Source organism: Heliangelus exortis, chromosome 3, assembly GCF_036169615.1.
Source record: "Heliangelus exortis chromosome 3, bHelExo1.hap1, whole genome shotgun sequence".
Lineage (NCBI taxonomy): Eukaryota > Metazoa > Chordata > Aves > Apodiformes > Trochilidae > Heliangelus > Heliangelus exortis.
In genome coordinates this window covers 33,736,167-33,756,864 of record NC_092424.1, presented here as the reverse complement: position 1 = coordinate 33,756,864, position 20,698 = coordinate 33,736,167, and the positions used below count along the sequence as shown (strand labels likewise).

The 20,698-nt window shown below is 39.8% G+C and overlaps 1 protein-coding gene across 3 annotated transcripts in view; it reads right to left on the bottom strand.

Annotated features, from left to right (window-relative positions):
- HNRNPLL (heterogeneous nuclear ribonucleoprotein L like) overlaps positions 1-20,450 on the bottom strand; it is a 30,376-nt gene extending 9,926 nt beyond the window's left edge. The window contains exons 1-6 of one of the 3 annotated variants that reach the window (XM_071740034.1): positions 20,063-20,450; positions 11,651-11,769; positions 10,161-10,398; positions 4,533-4,618; positions 3,318-3,414; positions 3,157-3,229 (exon numbers count right to left, since the gene is read on the bottom strand). In XM_071740034.1, coding sequence (XP_071596135.1) covers positions 3,157-3,229; positions 3,318-3,414; positions 4,533-4,618; positions 10,161-10,398; positions 11,651-11,769; positions 20,063-20,254 — 805 coding nt within the window. In that variant the 5' untranslated portion in view covers positions 20,255-20,450. The remainder of the gene's footprint in view (positions 1-3,156; positions 3,230-3,317; positions 3,415-4,532; positions 4,619-10,160; positions 10,399-11,650; positions 11,770-20,062) is intronic. The other 2 variants (XM_071740032.1, XM_071740033.1) reach the window with 2 other exon arrangements.
- Between the last annotated feature and the right edge of the window lie 248 nt (positions 20,451-20,698).

Genomic DNA, 20,698 nt, shown 5'->3' with positions numbered 1-20,698 from the left:
CCAGATTTATTTGCGATAAGCAACAATTGATTTCTCACAATTAAAAAAGCCACGTTGAGAAGATGGGGCAAGACATTTATCAGTTCACAACAGTTCCCAGAAAATTGAAGTATGACTGCTGAAAATGGCAACTCCAGCCCAGTGCAGCTGGAGGTACTTTCCCTGAAAAACAGGAACTATGAGCATTAGCCAACACAACAGTGGAAAATGAAAATACATTTGTCCTTTCTCCTTAGGGTTTTGAGGACAGGCTCCAAGTCAGATATTTACTTTGGCAATAAAGCCTGAAGAGGTGACAGTACTGCATGCCCTCCATTATATAGAAGAAAGATTATTTTTGTAACGTTTTTGTTTTCCATTCCTTTTTCAGAATAACAGCTCTGATTCTTGGCTCTGGAAAGTAAACAGGCAGTCCCATAGAGTACTTTGAGCATTTAAACTACGCAGTAATCTTCTTTCAGAAAAATCAAGCTTGTAATTCCAGTCCGTGGGGCTAAATCCTTTGAAACTGCACACAGTAAGTAATATAGTAGAGGACCATATTTGTTAAATCAAGAGTTCTAGGAGAGTGGTTTGACAAATACTTCCACCTCCTCATAGTGTAAAGACCATTGCTCTTTACTGGTCACCTTCTTGTTCCTTCCTTAAACACAGACCCTCAGTTGTTCCAGTACAAATGCTTGTGCAAACAGGCACTGAAACATGAAAACAGAACTGCATTGAAAAAAATTCTGAAAGTCCCTTTATAATTTAAAGAAAAGCAAGAAAAAAAAGCTCCAAATTACAGTTTGAACTTTCTGGCTAAAAGCTAGTAGTACATTAAAAGTCAGGTGATTTTTCTTCTTCAGTTCACTTTAACGCAATGTGGGTTCATAGCAGCAGGTACTTGTTAGGAAGTTTACTGAAGTGGAGAAGTATTATGGTAAGTCTGTAAGTTGTTACAATAAAGAATTAAAAGCAGCTCTTAAAATAAAAAAATCATTAGCAAAATGCATTTCCTCTACAAGATTTGGAGGGGGGGGTGTTAAATTCTGGAAGGATGTATTAGCATGCCTGTCCTCAAAATCAAATTCCTTTGGGCTATGATCTTGTTTGCTGCAGTCAGATCCCTGCAGCTAGGGTGACATTAAGTTCAAAAGCCAAACAATGCTGCTGCAAAAGTTGAAACACAAATATGAAAACTCTCTCTAAAAAAAAAAAAAAAAAAAAAAAAAAAGGCCTGGCTTACTTTATGGACAAAATTGCTCAAGATGTGTGCTTTCTCAAGAACATTTCTGTGTTCATTCAACAATTTATATTACCATTTATATTCCATTTCCTATAAATGGAAATGGGCTACAGTAAAGGAAAAATTATTATATATACAATGTATTATATATATATATTATATACATATATATATCTCTCATGGTATAAGTCTAATTCTTTTCCTTTCGTGTAGCAGAACAACGTATAGAAAATAAAGACAAGCTGTCAAAGTAACAAAAGGAAAACAAGAAAGCAAAAGAATAGAGTGAGAGTTTGTGAGAATGAGCAAGTCATACCTATCCTAAGTTTTTCATTTTCCACTGTTTTCTTTAGCTTGGGTAATATTTAGTTCATATAGCCATATCTATCTGCAGACCAATTACATAATGCAATTAGATGCACAGTGTTACAAGTCAGCCTCCAAACACTGCAATAATCAAAAAGGGTCAAGTTAACACTTCGTATTTTTTTAATCCAAACCTTCAGAAGTTTCTCTTGCCCTTGAGTTTCTTTAAAATCCCTTTTGTAAGAAATTTGAGAAAAAAATTTGAATCCTGATAGAAATAGTCATAAACTACAAGCTGCAACCAATACTGTAGCTCCCTTGTTAACTTTTTACAAGTACTTTATTTTGAAAATTCAAGCCCTAAGTTTTTAGTTGTACAACAGTTTTACAAGCCCAGAGTCTCTGCACAATCACTGTGAAAGTGCATCTCATTTGAGACGGTCAAAGCTCTGTTTCTCATATAGCTTTTCATAAGTAGTTACTCTGTCTTGGACACATTACCTTATTTTTTCTAACTTTACATTCCACACCTTTTTGTACATGAGTTACTGAACACTGCACTCAATAGTTACAGATTTTTTTTAAATAAACACTTTACAAGAATTATGCTACACAGCAGTTTGTCTTTACATATATAGTCATATTTTCCACTGACGTGAGTTAAGATCTGGTAATTTTTACAGCTGAGTACTTAGGAGACAGTATGCCTGTACCAATTATGAATCTACCTATTTTAATAATTGAGGGAACCTATCTGGTATTGCACTACTCAGTTCCAACTATCTACAGATAAGGATTAAATTTTCCTACGACTAGACAGTATGTACACTGTTAAGACTGAATGCAACTCTCGCATACATCAAGTAATAAAAAGATTACAATGTCAATGGTATCAATGAAAAAGTTTCTTAATTTTGGAGATTCTAAATTTTTCAGTTGTAATTTTAAGGGAAGTAAGACCAGCATACATACAAACTTGAACAGAATGGGTACAGTCTAACAAGTTATTCATCCCATACAAATCTGAAGTACTGAAAGTGTCCTCCTTTAAAAACTTGTGGTGGTGATGCATGCAGTATGCAGACAAGGTGAATTGCAAGTCTGAGTTTTTTCATAGGGTTTTTATTTTGTCTGTTTGGTGTTTTTTTGGTTTTTTGCTGATGCCGATGTGGTGCATGATGAAGTGTAGAGTCAGCCTGCTGAAGTCCTCTATCCTTCTTAATGGCTTGTCCAACATAGGGGAAAAAAAAAAAAAAAAAAAAGAAAGAAAAAAAAAAAAAAAAGAGTCCTTTCGAAGGAGAAGCAGTGTGCAAGTTTGTAGTTTGTAAGGAATAGTCTGTACCAGGTTTCCTCTCCTCCAAAGAGAGAGAGCTGCTTGGAGAAATGCAAGTCCTTGAGAACTGCGAAGGTGCTTGCAGGTGTGGGCTCCTTGTTGAACTAAGTGGCTCAAGCACACGGGAGGAGGGGGCACTAGGGCTCAGGGTTAATTTCCTGACGTGTGAGCACAGACTCCAGCAGCACTGGCTTGCTTTGAAATGACTACTGCGATACAGCCTGACCACGCACAAAGGATTGTCATTAGTACAGTCAAACATCTACAGCAATAATGTATGAAAACCTACCTCGTCGGCCCAGATACGGTTTAGTGTAGTCCCAACTATCGTTGTCGTTTCTAATGACATTAAGCCGAGTTGGCTGTTCAAATAAAGTAAAAGTGGAAAAGGTTAAGTCTTGATTATGTGTATTTTTCGAGCAAAATTAAAAGATAAGGTCCAAGCATTACCCTTGCGTATTCAATTTTTAGTGTGCAGCATCCTGCATAGATATCTGCTCCATTGAGTGCAGCCTTCGCCTTCTGGGCACAAAACACAGATTCAAACATACAAATCATGTTAAGGATTTTCTTTACCAAGTATCTTGTTCACATTCCTTTCTTCTGGTATGGCTTGATTTCTGTAGCCTGCAAATATTTCACTACTATATACCTTCCAAGAGCTCCATACAAACACTAATATAAAATTACTAACCAGTATATATGGGTTCAGCTTACATTAAACATCTGCTCCAGAGATGTAAGCAGCATATAAGACCATTCATAAATCAGCAAATTCTTCACTGTGGATGAGCTTATGCTATTTGTAAGCATAAGTGTTCTAGTCATCTAATCCAGACAACACAGCTTACAACAAACTCAACACATAATCATAGAAATTCAAACTATGGTCTGTTAGGACACAGAGTTTGTCTTCTGCATAGATAAACAATTACTTAGTTTGTTTTACAGAAATATGGACAATTCTTTTTGCTTGGAAAATCACCAGTGCAGCCACTGGTTAAGTCATATGTTACAGAAGTGATCCACAAATAAAGCCTGCCACATCAGTAGCATCTGAAATCACTACAGAATTTCTGAGATTTTGGTACCATTTTGTTGATACAACAGCTTAGAAATAGAAGGCACTGAGTCTTGAGGAAGAGGGCTATCAGAGTTTTATGAACAAAGGCATAACGATACCAGACTTCGGACTTGGCAGACCACAGTAACACATTAACAACTCTGAACATTCATCCTATGTACAACTTAATATTACAAATACAGTAAACAGCAGAGTAACAGAGCCTGGTATTCTCTCAACAGGTGATAAAGAGGTCAAGGAGCCTAAGTTTGTCTTGTGCTTTATTAAAGACAGAATACTAAGACAAGCAGCCTACGTTAGAGCTATTTTAAAAGATTCAGGAGAGCTCAAATTGTACCTCTGAAATCTGTTACTCATTTCTTCGGTATCAACACAGGCAGAAGCCATGAAACTTGTGTATTAGGTATTGTCAAAGCTGTAATGTATTTCACATCTGTAATTACCAGCCTTAGGGCCACCTATAAGCAGGTTTATCAAGATCTCTGTTGACAATGTAATTATTTTGGTAAAGATTAAAAAAAAACAAACAAAGAGAGAAACAAACAAAACCAACAAAAGCCCCACACACTTAAAAAGGATATTCAACCATAGCTTGTATTCCATTTCTCTTGAATATAACAATGCGCTGAACTTTTCCAACGGGGTTGCATACAGTATACAAGACATCCTAAGAAAGAAGAAAAAAGTATTTTAAGCAGATAAGAAATTTTGAACACGTGAGGTTCAGAGAGCATTTTCCTGCATTGGCATTTAAATGCCAAAGAGCAAAGAAAAGGCTTGTTAACCTTTCAGTTATGATTTTTCCTTTATAATTTATACATTCACCAATAGCATTTTCATGGACTAATATCGTACAGGCAGTTGAATCTTAAAGCCAGGAAAAATTTTATACATACTCCTGCAACCACTATTTTAACAAGTATCTTCAACTGTGTTAAAACCCAGTAATTGCATCCATGTCTCAAGCTGTGCTCCCTTTTAAGCATTCACTGCAGCAGTTTTACCAAAGCAAAGAGACAGTGACACTGTAGTTATACCACATTCAATTTCAGAAGACTCTAGCAGCTGAGGGGGTTTTATATTGTTCATATTCCCTTTCAGAAGAGTAACCAGAGGTAGTCCATGGTGTAAGCTTAGGAAGCTTTTCAAATGAGAATTTCAATCATATTCACCAGAATCAAAGACATTCCAAGTGCTTGCTGTGCTTCTCCATTGAAGAGAGAGAAACCTGGCAGTAAACACTGGATTAATGCAAACTCACTCTTAACACTTTGCTTTCACAAGCATTTATCTGTATCTCAAGGAAACAGTAAAATTCAAGACCACCTTCAGTGCTGCAGGGCAACCAAACAGTAAGGAGAAAACCTCTCTTTAATGTATGTACATCAGGCAGGACTTATGATGTGGTGCTAGGAGGACCAAACAACAGTGGATTTATTACAAGTGATCAGGATAACAGAAACTGGTTTGCAGCACACATCTGGACAGGAAAAAGTTTAATTTTATCTGGACAGGAAAAAGTTTAATTTTAGAGTTTATTTTAGAGTGACCATACGTCCATTCTCAGAACCCCCAAGCCTTAAGATCTAAAGCCTGAATAAACAGGAACTATCACTTCTTGAAACAATTCACCTGTTAGATCAAGTTCACATAGCTGAATGCACCTTTACTAGAGAGTCATTTTCATTACTAAACCTAGCCAGCAAAGGTAGCCAACATCTCAGTGAAACAGTCTATTATGATCTATTTTTCCCTTCCTTTATTAGGTAGAAACTTCCAAAATGCTCATTCCAAGATCTCAGGGTACATCCTCAGCTTTATTTGGGGGACAAAAAGGAGAAGGGGAAAGGAAGCAAGCACAGTATTTATTATAATTTTCTGCATAATAACAGAGTAATTGAGAGGCAAAGGGGTGGGGAGAATGCTGGATTACTTAAAAACAAACAACCAAACACACCTCCATCCCCAAGAAACTAGAAAGAGGATGTCATTGCTGGCCACAGCTGCAGTGGCATAACTCCTGGCTTCTATGAAGTTCTATAAGCTTCAATAAATGGAAGTATTATCACTAAAAAAAACAAACCAACAAACAAAAACCAAAAAAAACCCCAACCCCCACAACAGGATTCTCAGGGTCTTGTTCCAGACACTCCAGTGAGTGTTTTGCATAGCTAAATGAAGTAAGCAGGGTAAACCTTAAGATTTTCCTAATGCAGAAACTTATTTTAGAAAGGGTTCAAGCAGCCTGAACCCCTAAAATATAAGATTTAAGATTATTTATAGGGATTCTTCTACGCATACTCAAAGAGTACAAACAGCTGCTCCCCATCTCCTCTTGCTTGGGAAAAGAGACCTGAAAACTTTCCAGCTCCAGATGACATTAATTTTCAAGCATATGACTTACTTTCACAATTTGTCTCGTGAAAAATTTTCCACAGACACTTAATTAAAAGAAGCAAATTGCCATTTAAAATATAGGCTCTACCCAAAATGCCATCAGTGTTGTTAGCCAGCAGGCACACACAGAGCTTGATTTTGCAATTTTACTTTTTTTTTTTTACTTTTTTTTTAAGATGGACTATCTTAAATAAGAAATTAACATTGCCATTATATACACACTAAAATATCATAAATAAGCAGATGCAGCCACCTAATCTCACAGGAGGTTGACAGATAAGCATAAAACATTTAAATTGCTTAGGAATACCACACCTTCCCCATACATGTACAGAAGGTTTTAGAGGGTGAGAATGCAGAGACAACAGCAGAGGAACAGACAGTACTGACCACTCAGTCCCATCTCTGTGCCCAGCAAGATTATGAAACCTTCCATACTGGAAAGTATGCTAAGGCCAACACTAGGAGCAAATCCTGCTTGACAAATTTGGTGGCTGCCTATGGCAGGGTTACAGGTTGATGGGTAAGGGTAAAGCAACTGATGCCATCACCTGGACTTGTGCAAAGCATTTGACACTGTCCTGCAAGATACCCTTCTCTCCACACTGGAGACAAGAACTGGACAACCAGACCACTGGGCTGATAAGGAACTGGTTGGATAGCTGCACTCCACTGGTTGTGGTTAATGGCTCAATGTTGAAGTGGAGATCAAGGACAAGTGGCATTACTCAGTAATAAGTACAGGGGTGCTGTTTAACATCTTTGTCAGCAACATGGATACTGGAACTGAGTGAACCCTCAGCAAGCTTGCATATGACATCAAGCTGTGCAGTGTGGCTGACATGCTGGAGGGAAAGGAGGCCATCAGAGAGACCTTCACAGGCTTGAGAGGTGGGCCCGTGCCAACCTCAGAAAGTTCAACAAGGCCAAGTGCAAGGTCCTGCACCACAGTCAGAGCAATCCCAAGCACAAATACAGGTTGGGAAGAGAATGGATTGAGAAGAGCCTGAAGAGAAGGTCTTGGAGGTCTTGGCTGATGAGAAGCTCCACATGAGCTCCACATGATGCATTTGCATCCCAGAAAGACAGCTGTATTCTAGGTTGCATCAAAAGATGTGTGGTCAGCAGGTCAAAGGAAGTAATTCTGCCCTTCTAATACATTCTTATGAGACCCCCCCACCTGAAGTATTGTGTCCAATTTTGGGGCCCCCACCGTAAGAAGGACAAGGAGTTCTTGGAGTGAGTAGAGAGGAGGGCCACAAAGATGATCAGAGGGCTGAAGCACTTCTCCTCAAAGATGATCCAAGAGAATTGGTGCTGTTCAGCCTGGAGAAGGCTCTGAGAACACCTTATAGGAGACTTCTAGAAACTGAAGGGTACCATTTTGATCTGTAAGAGTGCTGATTTAGATTGGACATTAGGACAAAATTTTTCACTGTGAGGGTGGTAAGACACTGGAATACATTGCCCAGAGAAGCTGTGGATGCACCATCCCTGGAAGCGTTCAATGCCAAATTGGATGGGGCTTTGAGCAGCCTGGTCTAGTGGGAGGTGCCCGAGCAGAGGAGTTGGAACTAGCTGATCTTTAAGGTCTCTGACAACCCAAACCATCCTATGGTTCTATGACTGCAGCAGAAGGGAATGCTTTGAGGTCTGTTTTAACACAATTTTCTATCCTCACACATAGATCATGACAAAGTCCTGTCCACAGATACGGAAACTGAGAAACAGAACTTCAATGACCAATATATGACATCTTAAGCAAAACCTTTTCACAACATCAACCCCTCATGACAAAGGAATGGAAAGCAATTAGGAATTAAATTCAGTAAACTTTCTCTTCTTGTCCTTCACAGCCACACTCCTCTAAAAAGAATCTGTCAGGAAAAACACTGGGCACAACTGTAATTGAAGAAAAAACTTATTTAGCTTTATCTACAATGTACCCTTGAATAGACTAATTTATCTGCAAAAACTGTAAGATGTTTACAAAGAAAAGCTCTTAAGAACTATGAAGCAGTTATTTTTCGCAGTTATTCAAACTTACCACTAAATTGGTTGCAATTTTTCACCTGTTATGCCTAGCTGTGGTTCTAATTTAGGGAGAGAAAAGTGTTGAAGAAGAAGAGGTAGTGTTAGGCTTTGTGGTTTTGGGGTAGTTTTTAATTTGTTTTTTTTGTTTATTTGTTTTCTCTTTTAGTAATGCAGACATTATTATAAAAGAGACATTCTTAAGTTAACTGTTTTTTTAACCTGTTCACCAAGTGCAAAATTTTTACTTTCCTCATCACATTCCTAGCTGGTATGGGTACAATTGCTCTTCCCAGTTGCTATGACTACACTATTTTCAACAAGACTAGTCTACAGTATCTTCAACGAGCTCTGGTACTTGCAAATAATTTTAGAAATATGTCAGTTTCTAGTGCTTACTGGTTGGGGGCAGCATGAAGGATTGGGTTTTGGGAGAGGGGGGGTTGTCTATTTGTTTGCTTTCAAAAAAAGAGATACTGTTCTAGAGGCTTAATCTTCAGAATTTCCATGAAACTCTCCTAGCCCAGAATGATGCTCCTGCTACCAGTTTCCTCAAGCATTTACATTCAACTAAGCTGCTTATGAAAGCAAAATTTAAAACGAATGAATGAAATGTAGTTTGCAAAATACACAGTATAGTCACAAGCAAAGAATTAACTTAGTGGATTTGTTCACACAGCTCAAAACAGGTATATTTTTAAGCACTGATGAAAAAGCATCTCGTATTTTGCTATGCTTTTGTATAAAGAAAACCAACAAGATAAAGAAAATTCACCATCCACTAATGAAACAACACGCAAAAATTTACTGATATTCACAATACAGTGAAGAAAAATGCATGATCTGAAACTGACTTGAAAGTGACTGGCTTGAAGTAATTTCAGGAGCACTACATTTCAATCAATTTGCTAACTTAATATACAGCATATTAAACAAAACTTAATACTTGCATTAAGTTATATTGTTCCACACAACCTGAACACTTTGATTTATTCTTGTATCTTATACATTTCTCTACGAACAGTTGACTTACATTTGTATCACAGTATTGCAAGTATGCTTAAAACAGACTAATTATTTCCTGAAATATTTATGTGCAATTCAATGTATGCTACAAAATCTCTACAAAAATGTAAGCATTCATGCATGAGAAAACAGGGATTCTTGAATACTACCAGAAAAATATCTGTATCATTAAAAAAACATGCAAGTGTGCCATAAACAGATGGCAGTAAATTAGGACGCAACTGTATATTCAGTATGACTGAAATACTGAAAAGTAAAATATATCAGCCCAAATAACAGTGAGGAAGAGTCCATCAAACTCAAGTTGATCATCAACAGATGAAGGTTTCAACTTTCCACAAAGGAAATATGAATGAAGGATTGTAAGAAAATAACTACCGGAAAAGTTACTTGCTACTTAAACATACACCACTCAGAACCTAAAAGCTAAATGACATTCCTGATGTTGTGGCAACACATTTGGAAATATTTCAGAAGCATGTAGCAAATTTAACATTTCAAAATCCTGATGGCTTAAGTTTTCTGATTTATTGCAAAATACCTGCACAAGACTGAACCATCTTAAAAAACCTATTTTCCAGACGTGTATTTCTTATGTGAAGAGGGTGTAAAGCTTTGGCAGGTGAATTTAATTCCCTACTCAAATTAACAGAGTACAATTTTAACAAATAGTACACAAGAGAAAAAGATAGCTGCTCCTTGTGCCTTTTATAATCTTATTTAAAAAAAAAAAAAAGAAAAAGGAAGAAACATACCACTGTAATTGGGTAGAGAGGGTTCTGAATTGACAACAGGAGAACTTTATTTCCACCAGATGGGTCATCGGTGTTCCCTGGACGAGTAATTCTTTTACTTGTTGAGTAGTTGAAAAAGGCTTGCTGCCCAGCAATGTATACAGGTTCATCTGCTGCAAACGTTACACATTTCTTTGCACTTTCTACATTTTCAAACTCTACCAGAGCCTGACGCTTAAATGGCATCATCATGACATAGCTGGTGAGAGAAACATTACAGTAAGTTTTCCTATATGTTTACTCAAAAACAATTCAAGTCCCATAACTGTCATATATATTATGTTTTTTCTAACCAATTCCTAACAAGGACATAAAAGGAAGGTAGTGCTTCCTGCTCGTGCTTTCCAAACCTTGTCAACACATTCCTAAAGCATTTGCAGAAACCAAAGAAATGCAGTTTTAAGTTAAATAAGTAATAAGCAGTTGGTTTCATAAGGCAGTTTAATGCATAATAACATTCAACCAATACAACAAACAGTTTATCCTTTACTAGCTTACTAAACAACAATTGATTAAAAAAAAAAAAACAAAAACCAACCCAAAACTGAATGAAAGTAAATGCAAATTATACAACATATTAGAAATTGATTCATCAAAGGTATTTGTTGTTGCTATGAAATTTGAAATTTAAAAATACTGTTTCTGACACAAAACTCTGGTAGAGGAATTAAACAGAAGTATTCAAGTTAACCAAATTGAGACACAGACATACTCAAGAAGCTTTTTTGAGATGTATAACTGTCAGACTAAAATACATCATTTGTATTCCCGAACAAGCTTGTGCTCACTTAATATTAATTGTTTATTTTAAGATATTGGTACAAATACAATCCAATTATTTGAATAATGGCAGTGAAAAACACTATTCTAGTGCTTATGAAACCTTTTTTAACTTCAGTACATGCACTTACTTGAAAAGGAATGCATGTTTCCAAAAAAAAGCACTCCAAATTCAGAATAAGCTGGATCTAACCATTCACCTTTACTATTTTGTTCACAGATGAGGAACCTTTAGGCTACATGACCTTTGAAGGGGCTTTCTCTGAATAACAATGTCACTCTGAAGGCCTTAGCATATCACAAGCATTCCATATAAACCACAGGTAAAAGCATCATCTGCTCTGAGGGCTATCCTTATTTTTGGTATATTCACTTACATCAAGACAATCACCCTCGAGCTGCTTTGCAATTCAGTTTAGCTCATATTAGGGCCAGGACCAGCTGTGCTACTGAAGTATGACAGACACTACAGCATCCTGACAATGTAGCTCTGATTGACCACATTTGCCAGAAATGCAGAATTGTGACAAAGCTAGAAAATCTTTACGTTTTACTATGAACTAAGCTCTGCATTTCAAATGGCTATCACAGTGCACTTAGAGAGGTCAAAGAGACTTCCAAGTAATCCTCCCATCTTTCCCAGAGGGACAACTTTATACCACTTGACATACCATATGGTTCCAAACTTTTCAAGGGCTTCCACAAGATCTGCTTCCACAACTGATTCACACAGCCCGCGGACATGGACAACAGGAGAAACAGAGACTTTGTGATGACTTCCCCCAGCATCCTAGAGATGAAAAAAGACATTTTACAATTTAACACACAATAAGGAATACTGCTACCATTAACTAAAATTAAATATTTGGCAGAAGCTACACCGGGCAGTCATCTAAACCTACAATCCAAGCATATTTTAAGTAATTTAACTTTTCTTTCCAATTAGATTGCCAAGTTCAGTTGCTGAAGCCTACTTAAAATACTTCCCAGATTTAATTAATGTGCTTGCACAGGCAAGATTTTTCTTACACAAAAAAACCCCCTATTTAACACTTGGTTGAATTGCAAAAGGTCTTCAACCCTATTTGTTAGAACTATAAAAAGATAATCTTTGGACATGCACAATAGATAAAATATTTCTGCTGCTCTTCTGGTTTGTTTATGCCAGTATTCATTTTGAGACAGGCTAGTAGGATAAAACAGGAAGAACAAACAAGGGCCATCAGTAAACTGAATGAGAAGTTATTATTTTTCTAATGTATGCAAAGCTGTGCCTCACAATGCAAGCAAATGCCAGCTCCATACTGTACTTGAAATCAACCCAACCTCCCTTCTAATTCTGAAGACTTCATAGATGTTCTTTAAAAACTCATTATTTCTGTACATATGGGCTCTTTCCACCCCAAGACTGACTATCATTAACAGATTCAGCCACCACACATTAGCATACAAAATTCCCACTATGAATATTTTTTAGAGCTACTGCTTCAGACAGTCTCAGTACTGAGTGACTGAAGAATTTAGGTTGGAGTAGCCTCATCTCTCTATGCAAAGCCTGAAGTAGGGCTGAAACTTATGTTATACATTCAAAGACATAGTGGTAAAAAAAAACAAACAAAAACTACATAAGCAAGTAGTGAGAGATAATCAAAGAAAGATTAGAGATAATAAAGTGCACACTAAAACATACTGTCACTATTAGCACCCAAGTTTCATAGGTGTAATGCCAGTGTAAAGTTGATGTATTCAAATTCACAAACCATATCAATGTCTTGGATCTAACAGATAAAGTTGATTTTTTCACTTTTTTGTAAGAAGTACTATAGAATCTTCTGTAACTAGAGACAGATTCTCCGTTTTAGCATAAAGGAGCATGCAGCTCCAGTAATTAAGTAAGCACAATGATTGCTACTACTGCTACAAACATTCCTCTCTTCCCTGTCTGTTTGAACTATAGATTCAAGGGAAAAACACATTCCAGATAACTAAAAATAGTCTCATGTGTTTAACTCCTGTGTTTCTCACACTGTTCTCCCAAAAGTCTTTTTTTTTTTTAATCTTTAAATTGAGGAATTTGACCATTCTGCTTGAACTAAAAGCCAGCAGTCCAGACTTCGTCAGACGTCAGAATAATCTGCTGTGTAATTTTTTAAGCTTATTTTACATTTTATTCATTTGCAGTATGAAAGCATTTTAGGTAGCAAAACATTCTTTGAATAAGAGCTGTGACAATTGTGGGAAAACACCATTACTTATATTTGCATAAGATAGAGCAGCAGAAGTGATCAAAGTAGGTATAAAAGGTTAAAACTTTGAAATCAAATACTTAGGTAATTGTGGAAGGAACAGAACTACATAGGAGTTTTTATTTTCAGCTTAAGTGTTCTTTCACCTTTCAAAGCTGAAAGAAGCACCTAGGGAAACCTTCAAAAGAAAACTAATAATCATTGCCAGTTCTTCCTGAAAAGTCTGAGACTCTATTTAAGTCTGCAGAACAATCAGAAGTTGTTACATCAATTATTCATTGCCCTGCATACTTGTAACTATATTAAGATTCCAGTTAATGCTAAGCATGTGTTCTCTTGTTTTCTTTTCTTTAATGCATTAAAGAAATCTCAACTAAAAATATTTCTGTCTAATCAGATGGCAACTCTAAGCAATGATTTTCTCACTGAAGGCAAGACTCACTACAAAGAGCTACCTTACATAATTAGCACCTCCACACATCAAGTCAAGCTTTTCAGAGAGTAGATCACAACAGCAGTGTATTTCTCTCTCTCTGCCCTTCTCAGTTCTAACTCCTATTTCTTTCATGTTTCTTTGTCATGCATATCCCACTATACTTTTATTTATTAGCATCCCACTTAAGCTTGCAGCATTCCACTTAAGCTTGCTTGCTTGCTTGCTGAAGATATAAATCCCTCTAACAGCACAAACTCTCTCAAAAATTAGCATTTCTCAACTTGCATCTTCAAATGTAATATACGAGTGATACACACATTATCACAGAACTGTAGAATGGTTTGGATTGGAAGGGACATAAAAGATCATCCAGTTCCATCCAGAGGTAGGGACACCTCCCACTAGATCAGGTTGCTCAAAGCCTCACCCAGCCTGGCCCTGAACACAGCCAGGGATGGAGCATCCACAGCTTCTCTGGGTAACCTATTCCAGTGTCTTACCACCTTCATAGTGAAGAATTTCTTCCTAACATCCATCCTCAATCTACTCTCTTCCAGCTTCAAGGACACATACACAGATGTCCACACTTCAACTGAAACTATTCTCAGAACAATCAACATATACAAATCTTGCTTTCTTTGGTAGTTAAAACAACACTTTGCTTTTCAAGTCCAATTTCCTTCTCACCATATAGGAAGCATCCAGTAGTAGGGTTTCACATAGCAAGAAATTTAGCAAGAATTGAAGTAACTTCTACAGCAATCTAAGAAGTGTGGAATAAAAAAATATAATGAAACCAAAAAAAACCATCACCAAACAACACCCCTTAAAACAGTGAAACCTCAGTAACTCACATGAAATTAAGGGCTTACCTACATAGCTACATATGCATATGTATGCATACATATACATATGTATGCATATCTGTATGCTACATAGCATTTCAGAAACTAATTCATACAGATAAAACCACTGAGGCTATAAATGGCCAAATCAGAGGGCTTCTGCTTTACTCAGAATAGTTTCTAACCAGCAGCAGTAAACAGCAGCATGAGAAGGGAGCGTAAGTCAGTCCTGAGCCAGGAAGCCACAAACTAAAAAGCACAGAGCATATTGGTGAAAGACATGAACATGTGCCATAGGCATATGTTTGCAAAAATGTCTTCACAAAGGGCAGACATCTCTATTATCGTCAAACAAGTTAAACAGCTACCAAGTTGCAGTATCAAGCAAATCTAGAATGCTTCTATGATTTCCTTTACAAGAAAAAACAAAACCACTAGACCACATGAAAATCAAATGTGTCTAAGTGCCAAGCCATCTCCACAGCTAAGGTCAGAACAGACACAACTCATCCAACTGCTGCCATAATTTCTTCCCAGAGATAAAAAATTTAGGATTTCAACCAAGATCTCACAGTCACTGTACCTCGAGAACTACAGTTTGCACACAAAGGTTACATCAAAGCATCTGCTCACATACATATTAACCACTACCAGTATATCTATTTACAAAGGAGTCTTTCACTAACTCCAAGCTCCACAGTGACACTGAAGCCCAATGCAAAACTCCAACATTTCACTTGCACTCCACCAAAGCCAGAAGAGGTGAGCTAACCTTACTGCTTTAATACATATGGTGTAAGGGTTTTTGAGAGCTTAATCACAACTTCTTTAAGAATCATTAGCTGGACAGAAAATGCAATTATTAAATAGGTAACGGAAACAGACTGCCTTTCTAAGTGCTCAAGATCAGTAGGACAAGAAAAGGTCTCCCTTGAGAAAGAAGGTAGGAACATAAAAATGCTTAACACTGCAACCGAGCTTCCGCAGAGAGCTGAGGAGTGAACGGAAGCTCTGACATAACCAAGTAGAGAAGACACAAACAAGTTACTTCACAGATATAGGACTGCAACAGAAGCAGCTTCAAAGAATGGCTATAGGATTCAAACATGCATCCTGTAGTGACTTACACAGTTCTAGACAACATTTTAAGCATATCACTGATTTCTTGCTAACAAGTTACGATTTACCATTCTGAAAAGAAAGTTGTCATGGGTTCTAGGATGACACTTCTGTCGCTCCCCAATTCCAGACTAGAGAATTTTTCACCAACTCTGCATATAAATTTGTCCCTTTATTCTCCCTCCAGGCGCCTTCCAATCTGTATAGTCACATTAGTTCTATCAGTTTCTGCTACCTTTTTTGGACCATCTGCTCCTTTGCCGTTCCTCTGCTTACCTCCTCCATCCCTCTTTTTCTTCTTACTCCACATTGGATGGCACTCCTCCTTTATAGTCTCTTCCTCGGGTATCTAAATTCCCTCGGGTATCTAAATTTTCTGTTATTTCATCTCTCACCATTCAGATTATTTTATTCACTCTCGACTTTTTCCTTTTGCTGCATCCCTCTCAAATGCTCTGAAACTGCTTTCATAAATATGACAGTATTGGCAGAGGGAAAGCTCCAGAAGGCAGATTAGTAGGTATCTAAGTGCCCAAAACTTCATTAATGCCTAACTACAGAGTTATTACCACACTATAAAAGGCAAAGTGATTGTACACAACACACTCCCCAGTAATCTCTGCTCACTAAGGATGGTCTGATGAGGAAAGGCTTTCATTAGCAGATACACAGCACTTCATGCACACTCTTCAACTCGTCTACTACATTATGGTAACATTACTTAAAGCTGTCTGCCATGCTGCACTTCACCCCTGCTGATCATACCTGCCTGACTTGAGCAGTTCTTGAGACTGACTCTTTGCAACACAGGTACAGGAGATGCCTCTCTTTGTGCCACCTGCAATTCCCGTAGCTTTGCAGTGACAACAGAGTTCAGGGTGTTGTTCCTCTTGCTTAATGCACATCTTTTCCTAGCACTCTGTACCACTGTATCCTTCCAACAATTACAACTGCTACAGAACTGCTACCTGCACTGTGGCCACTTCTGCAAATTCTGAATTTGCTATGAAGTAGTCACACAGTTGGGACTAGATGCTTGCTGTAGGTCCCTTCCAGATGAAATACTCTATATTCTGTTCCATTTTCCCCTTTGCTCATCACAATCTGAATATCCCTTCAAAAAAAACCAAACAACACCTCAAAACAAAACCCCATGCAACACACAGCACCACCAGGAGATTCAGCCAGAGGTGCTAGAACACCTACCCTAAAGGTAAGGGTTACTTTTCCTGACAGAAGACAAAGGCAGGAGGATGACTTAGACTTACTCCACTAACACTTTTAGAATGCACTTAATTTAAGAAATGAATATATGTACAAGTAGTCAAAACGAGTCAAGATCTGAACTCATTGCCATCTACCTACTGTTACCAGAGCTGTCTGCAATAGACATGAAGCAAATGAGCTGCAAAGTGAGCTGCTTTCCATTTACCACAAAGCAAGAACACTACACGCAGGAAGTTACAGCAGAGTATCCGAGAGCTGCAACTTCACATCCCTATCTTCCCTTGCACTAGTTTGTAGTTACGTTTGTGTGCTTAGACACCACTTCTCACTTCCTCAACAGTAAGAAAGGAGATAGTACATCTTCGTTACTTCATTGAAATATTTAAGAAAAAGTACGTCAGAGACAGTAAGCCAGACAGATGATACCAAAAATACAGGTTGTGTATATACATTAACAAATGAAATTGAAATTTAAGGGAGAGAGAGAGAGAATACAGCCTAAAGACCCTTCAAAAGCAGCTTTCAACCCACATTCTCCCAGTGTCCTCTGCAGCACCACAACTCTGACTTGCATGCCAAGGCTTCACCACCACACAACACTGCTTCCCTAAAAGTCTTTCTTCCAAATGATACTCTCCCTCACAGAGTACTTCTGCAAAACAGATCCCTACTCCTCCCAAGTCAACATTCTGGTTCTTCCCCGTATCTCCATGCTCCTCAGCCTTAAGATGAGCCATGAGGAAGAGGGTACACTTCTGGGCTCTGAGAAATGTCTGCACAAGTGGGAAACAAAGGAGCAAAATAAATTTTGCGTTTCCCCATCTGGATCTCACATAACGACTTCTGGGCACCCATTTGAACAACAAAACAAAACTTAGAAGCATAAAGGGCTTATTCAGCCCAATAAAACAAACCCAGAGGAATGGGGAAACTCTAATTAATACAGCCCATCAAGGAGACCCGACAACCTGCAAGACAGGGTGCTACCACAAAACAGCTTTTTTACAAAGATAGCATATAATCCATGTGAGTGCAAAGTTCATTGATACTCCAGGATGCACGTTAGGAAAAAAAAGAAACAGTGAAGTGACCAGACTCCAACCACTTTTTACTCCAACCATCCATTTTCCCATTTCTCCTTCTAATCCCTCATTCCCTAAAATTCCTCCGACTTAATCTTCACGTATTTTTTCCCTGTTCTCTTCTGAGCAGCCAGAATACTTACATTTTTTCCCCTCCTCTCAGCCTACCTTGATCTTACATGTCTTTGCACTGAACCATATACAACTTCTGTAAGGTAAGAACATATCTAGAGAGAAATAAGCAAGATATATCACAGAATAAGTAAGTTTCATGCACATTTTTTTTATCTATGAGAGAAAAAACCCTAAAATTCATATTAACTAACTCTAATAAATAGATGCTGGAATTTTGCAATTAAAAGCCCCATGTAAAATTATTAACAGCACCCATTTTATAGCTTTTATGTTATAGCTTGTTCTTAAGAAACTAGTTTGATCTCTGCTATCAAGCCTCTCTAAGAGTGGACCTGTGAATGCAGCTTTATCAGTAGAACATCAGAGTCAGGGACCATGCACCTCCCTTGAGGCACATTGCAACTGACACAAGCAGCTGCCTAAAAATCCTCATGTTTTTGACTTGCTACACAATTTTTTTCAGTTTCTTTATTCATGAGACACAGCACCTGGCATTCCTGAAATCCAAAATGTAAAGCTATTTACTTTGTGCTCTGGTTACCTAAAGGGGCAGGGTAGTGTGTCTCGCACATTAACTGGGATAAACTGAGATCAACGTGAAGACAATCAGAGCCTGAACCCAGAAAAACAAAAACAACAACTAGCTGATTTCATAAAGCACAACAGAAGAGGAAAGGCAAGAGCAGTACCCTGTTCCTACTTGAAACACTGCATGGCATCTAGCTCTCCTACATGACAAAAATTCAACGGGTAACTTAAGCATACAGATTTCATTCAGAATTAAGTCTTTAAGACAGAGCACATTGCTAAGCCTTGACTGCAACAGAGACGATGCTCTGTCACAAGAAACTGTAGAATTAGAATAGTTCTCTCCAGAGATGTATTTTTGGTGCACTTTATCTGGGAACTTTTGTACTAATTTAGGAGGTACCGTCTCCATCAAGAGGTTTAACTGACAGAGATGGTAACAGCAACTGTCCTCTCATTAGCTTTACCCAGTGCTAAGCAACTTCATTTCAACAACTCACAAAGCAGAGGCATTCTGAACTTCAAGGTCTACCATTAAATCAATGTTTTCCCGATCTTGCTTTTCCAAGTAGGAAACGGAGCCATCAAGAAGAAAAACGGTTAGCTAAGAAATTAAACAGTAGACACAAAACTACTGTTAGCCCAAATTTAAAGCCCAAGGTCTGTTTTGATAGTTAAGATACAACTTCATGAAGAATAAAAGGCATGTAGCAAGGAATTTAGTGAATCAGAGTGCTTATTACCATTGTTCGTGGGGGTGGGAGAAAGAAATACAAGTGAATTTAAAAAGGAGACAATCGTTTATCATCAGCATTATCACCGCACGCTGCCAGACACAAAGGTAAAACAGAAGGATGTAAGAACCCCTCTGCCTCGCTTTCTGCCCCCGCTTTGCGTTTCTATAGTTACACTCGGCAACAGGGCAATCACGAAACTTGCACAAAACGGCAATATCCGATAAGCTGCCCACGGAGCAGAGACAACCTCGGGGCTGCGTAACCCGAATCACGTTATCTACCCAGCAGACAGCGAGCTCGATCCCCTTCCCTCGGGAAACTGCGGCGACGAACAACTACCGGCGGACCCCCAGCACGCCTGCTACGGGGAATAGGGAGGGAAGAGCGGGACCCCGCCTGACTCCCTCCCCGCCTTTCCCGCCCCGCGACGCCGAGGGGAAGGGGGGAGAAGCGCAATCCCACCGGAAGCGCCTCCATGCCCTGGGGAAAGGAGCAGCGGGCTTCTGTCCCGGGAAGGCCGCGTGGCCGGGGCTCCCACCCCCGCGGAGCGGCGGCCTCTCCTCGGGGGAGTGGGGAGAGCCACCCCTCGCCAGGCACACGGGGGAGGGGGTGTTACGGGCCTCGCCCCGCGGGAGGGGCCGGGGTGGGGCGGGCGGCTGGCGGGCCCCCTCCCCCCGCCGGCATCCTGACGGAAGGCCCCCCACCCCGGTGGCCGCCGCGTCCCTCACCCCGCCCGAGAAGCCCCCTCCGCGCGGCGGGGGGACCTTGTCCCGCCGGTTCTCGCTCTCCTCCGCGCCGCTGTACTCGATCTCGCCTTCCTCGGCAGCGGCGCTGGGCTTCAGCCGCTTGGCCTGGCTCTCGTAGGCGCCGTCCTCCTCCTCTTCTTCCTCATACCGCTCTCCAGACGACGGCGACGACATGGCCGCGAGAAAAAGAGAGCGAGAGAGAGAGAGGGAGGGAGGGAAGAAACGGAACGGCTACCGGTGGGGAGGAGAGGGGGGGGGGGGGGGGCGAGGGGAGCAGACGATGGAGCCCGACGGCAGCGGCGGCAAGCGCCAAAGGTGCTCCGCGCCCCGTTCCCCCGCACACACTCCTCCCCGCGCCGGGAGCGGGTCACGCCTCCCCACCGGCTACCGGCGCCGCGATTGGCTCCGAGTCGGGGAGGGAGCGCAGCCGCCGAGGCGATGGGCCAGCAGTCGTGCCCGTCGGATGCCGCCGCCACGGCCACTGGCCGGCGAGAGCGCCTGTCTCCGCGCCTGGAGGCTGCCCAGGCACCGCCTCCCCCTCCCCGCCCGCCCGCTTTGATGTCTGAAGGCTCGGACCGTCCAGCGGCCGCCGGGGGCGCCTGTCCGAGCGGGGGAGGC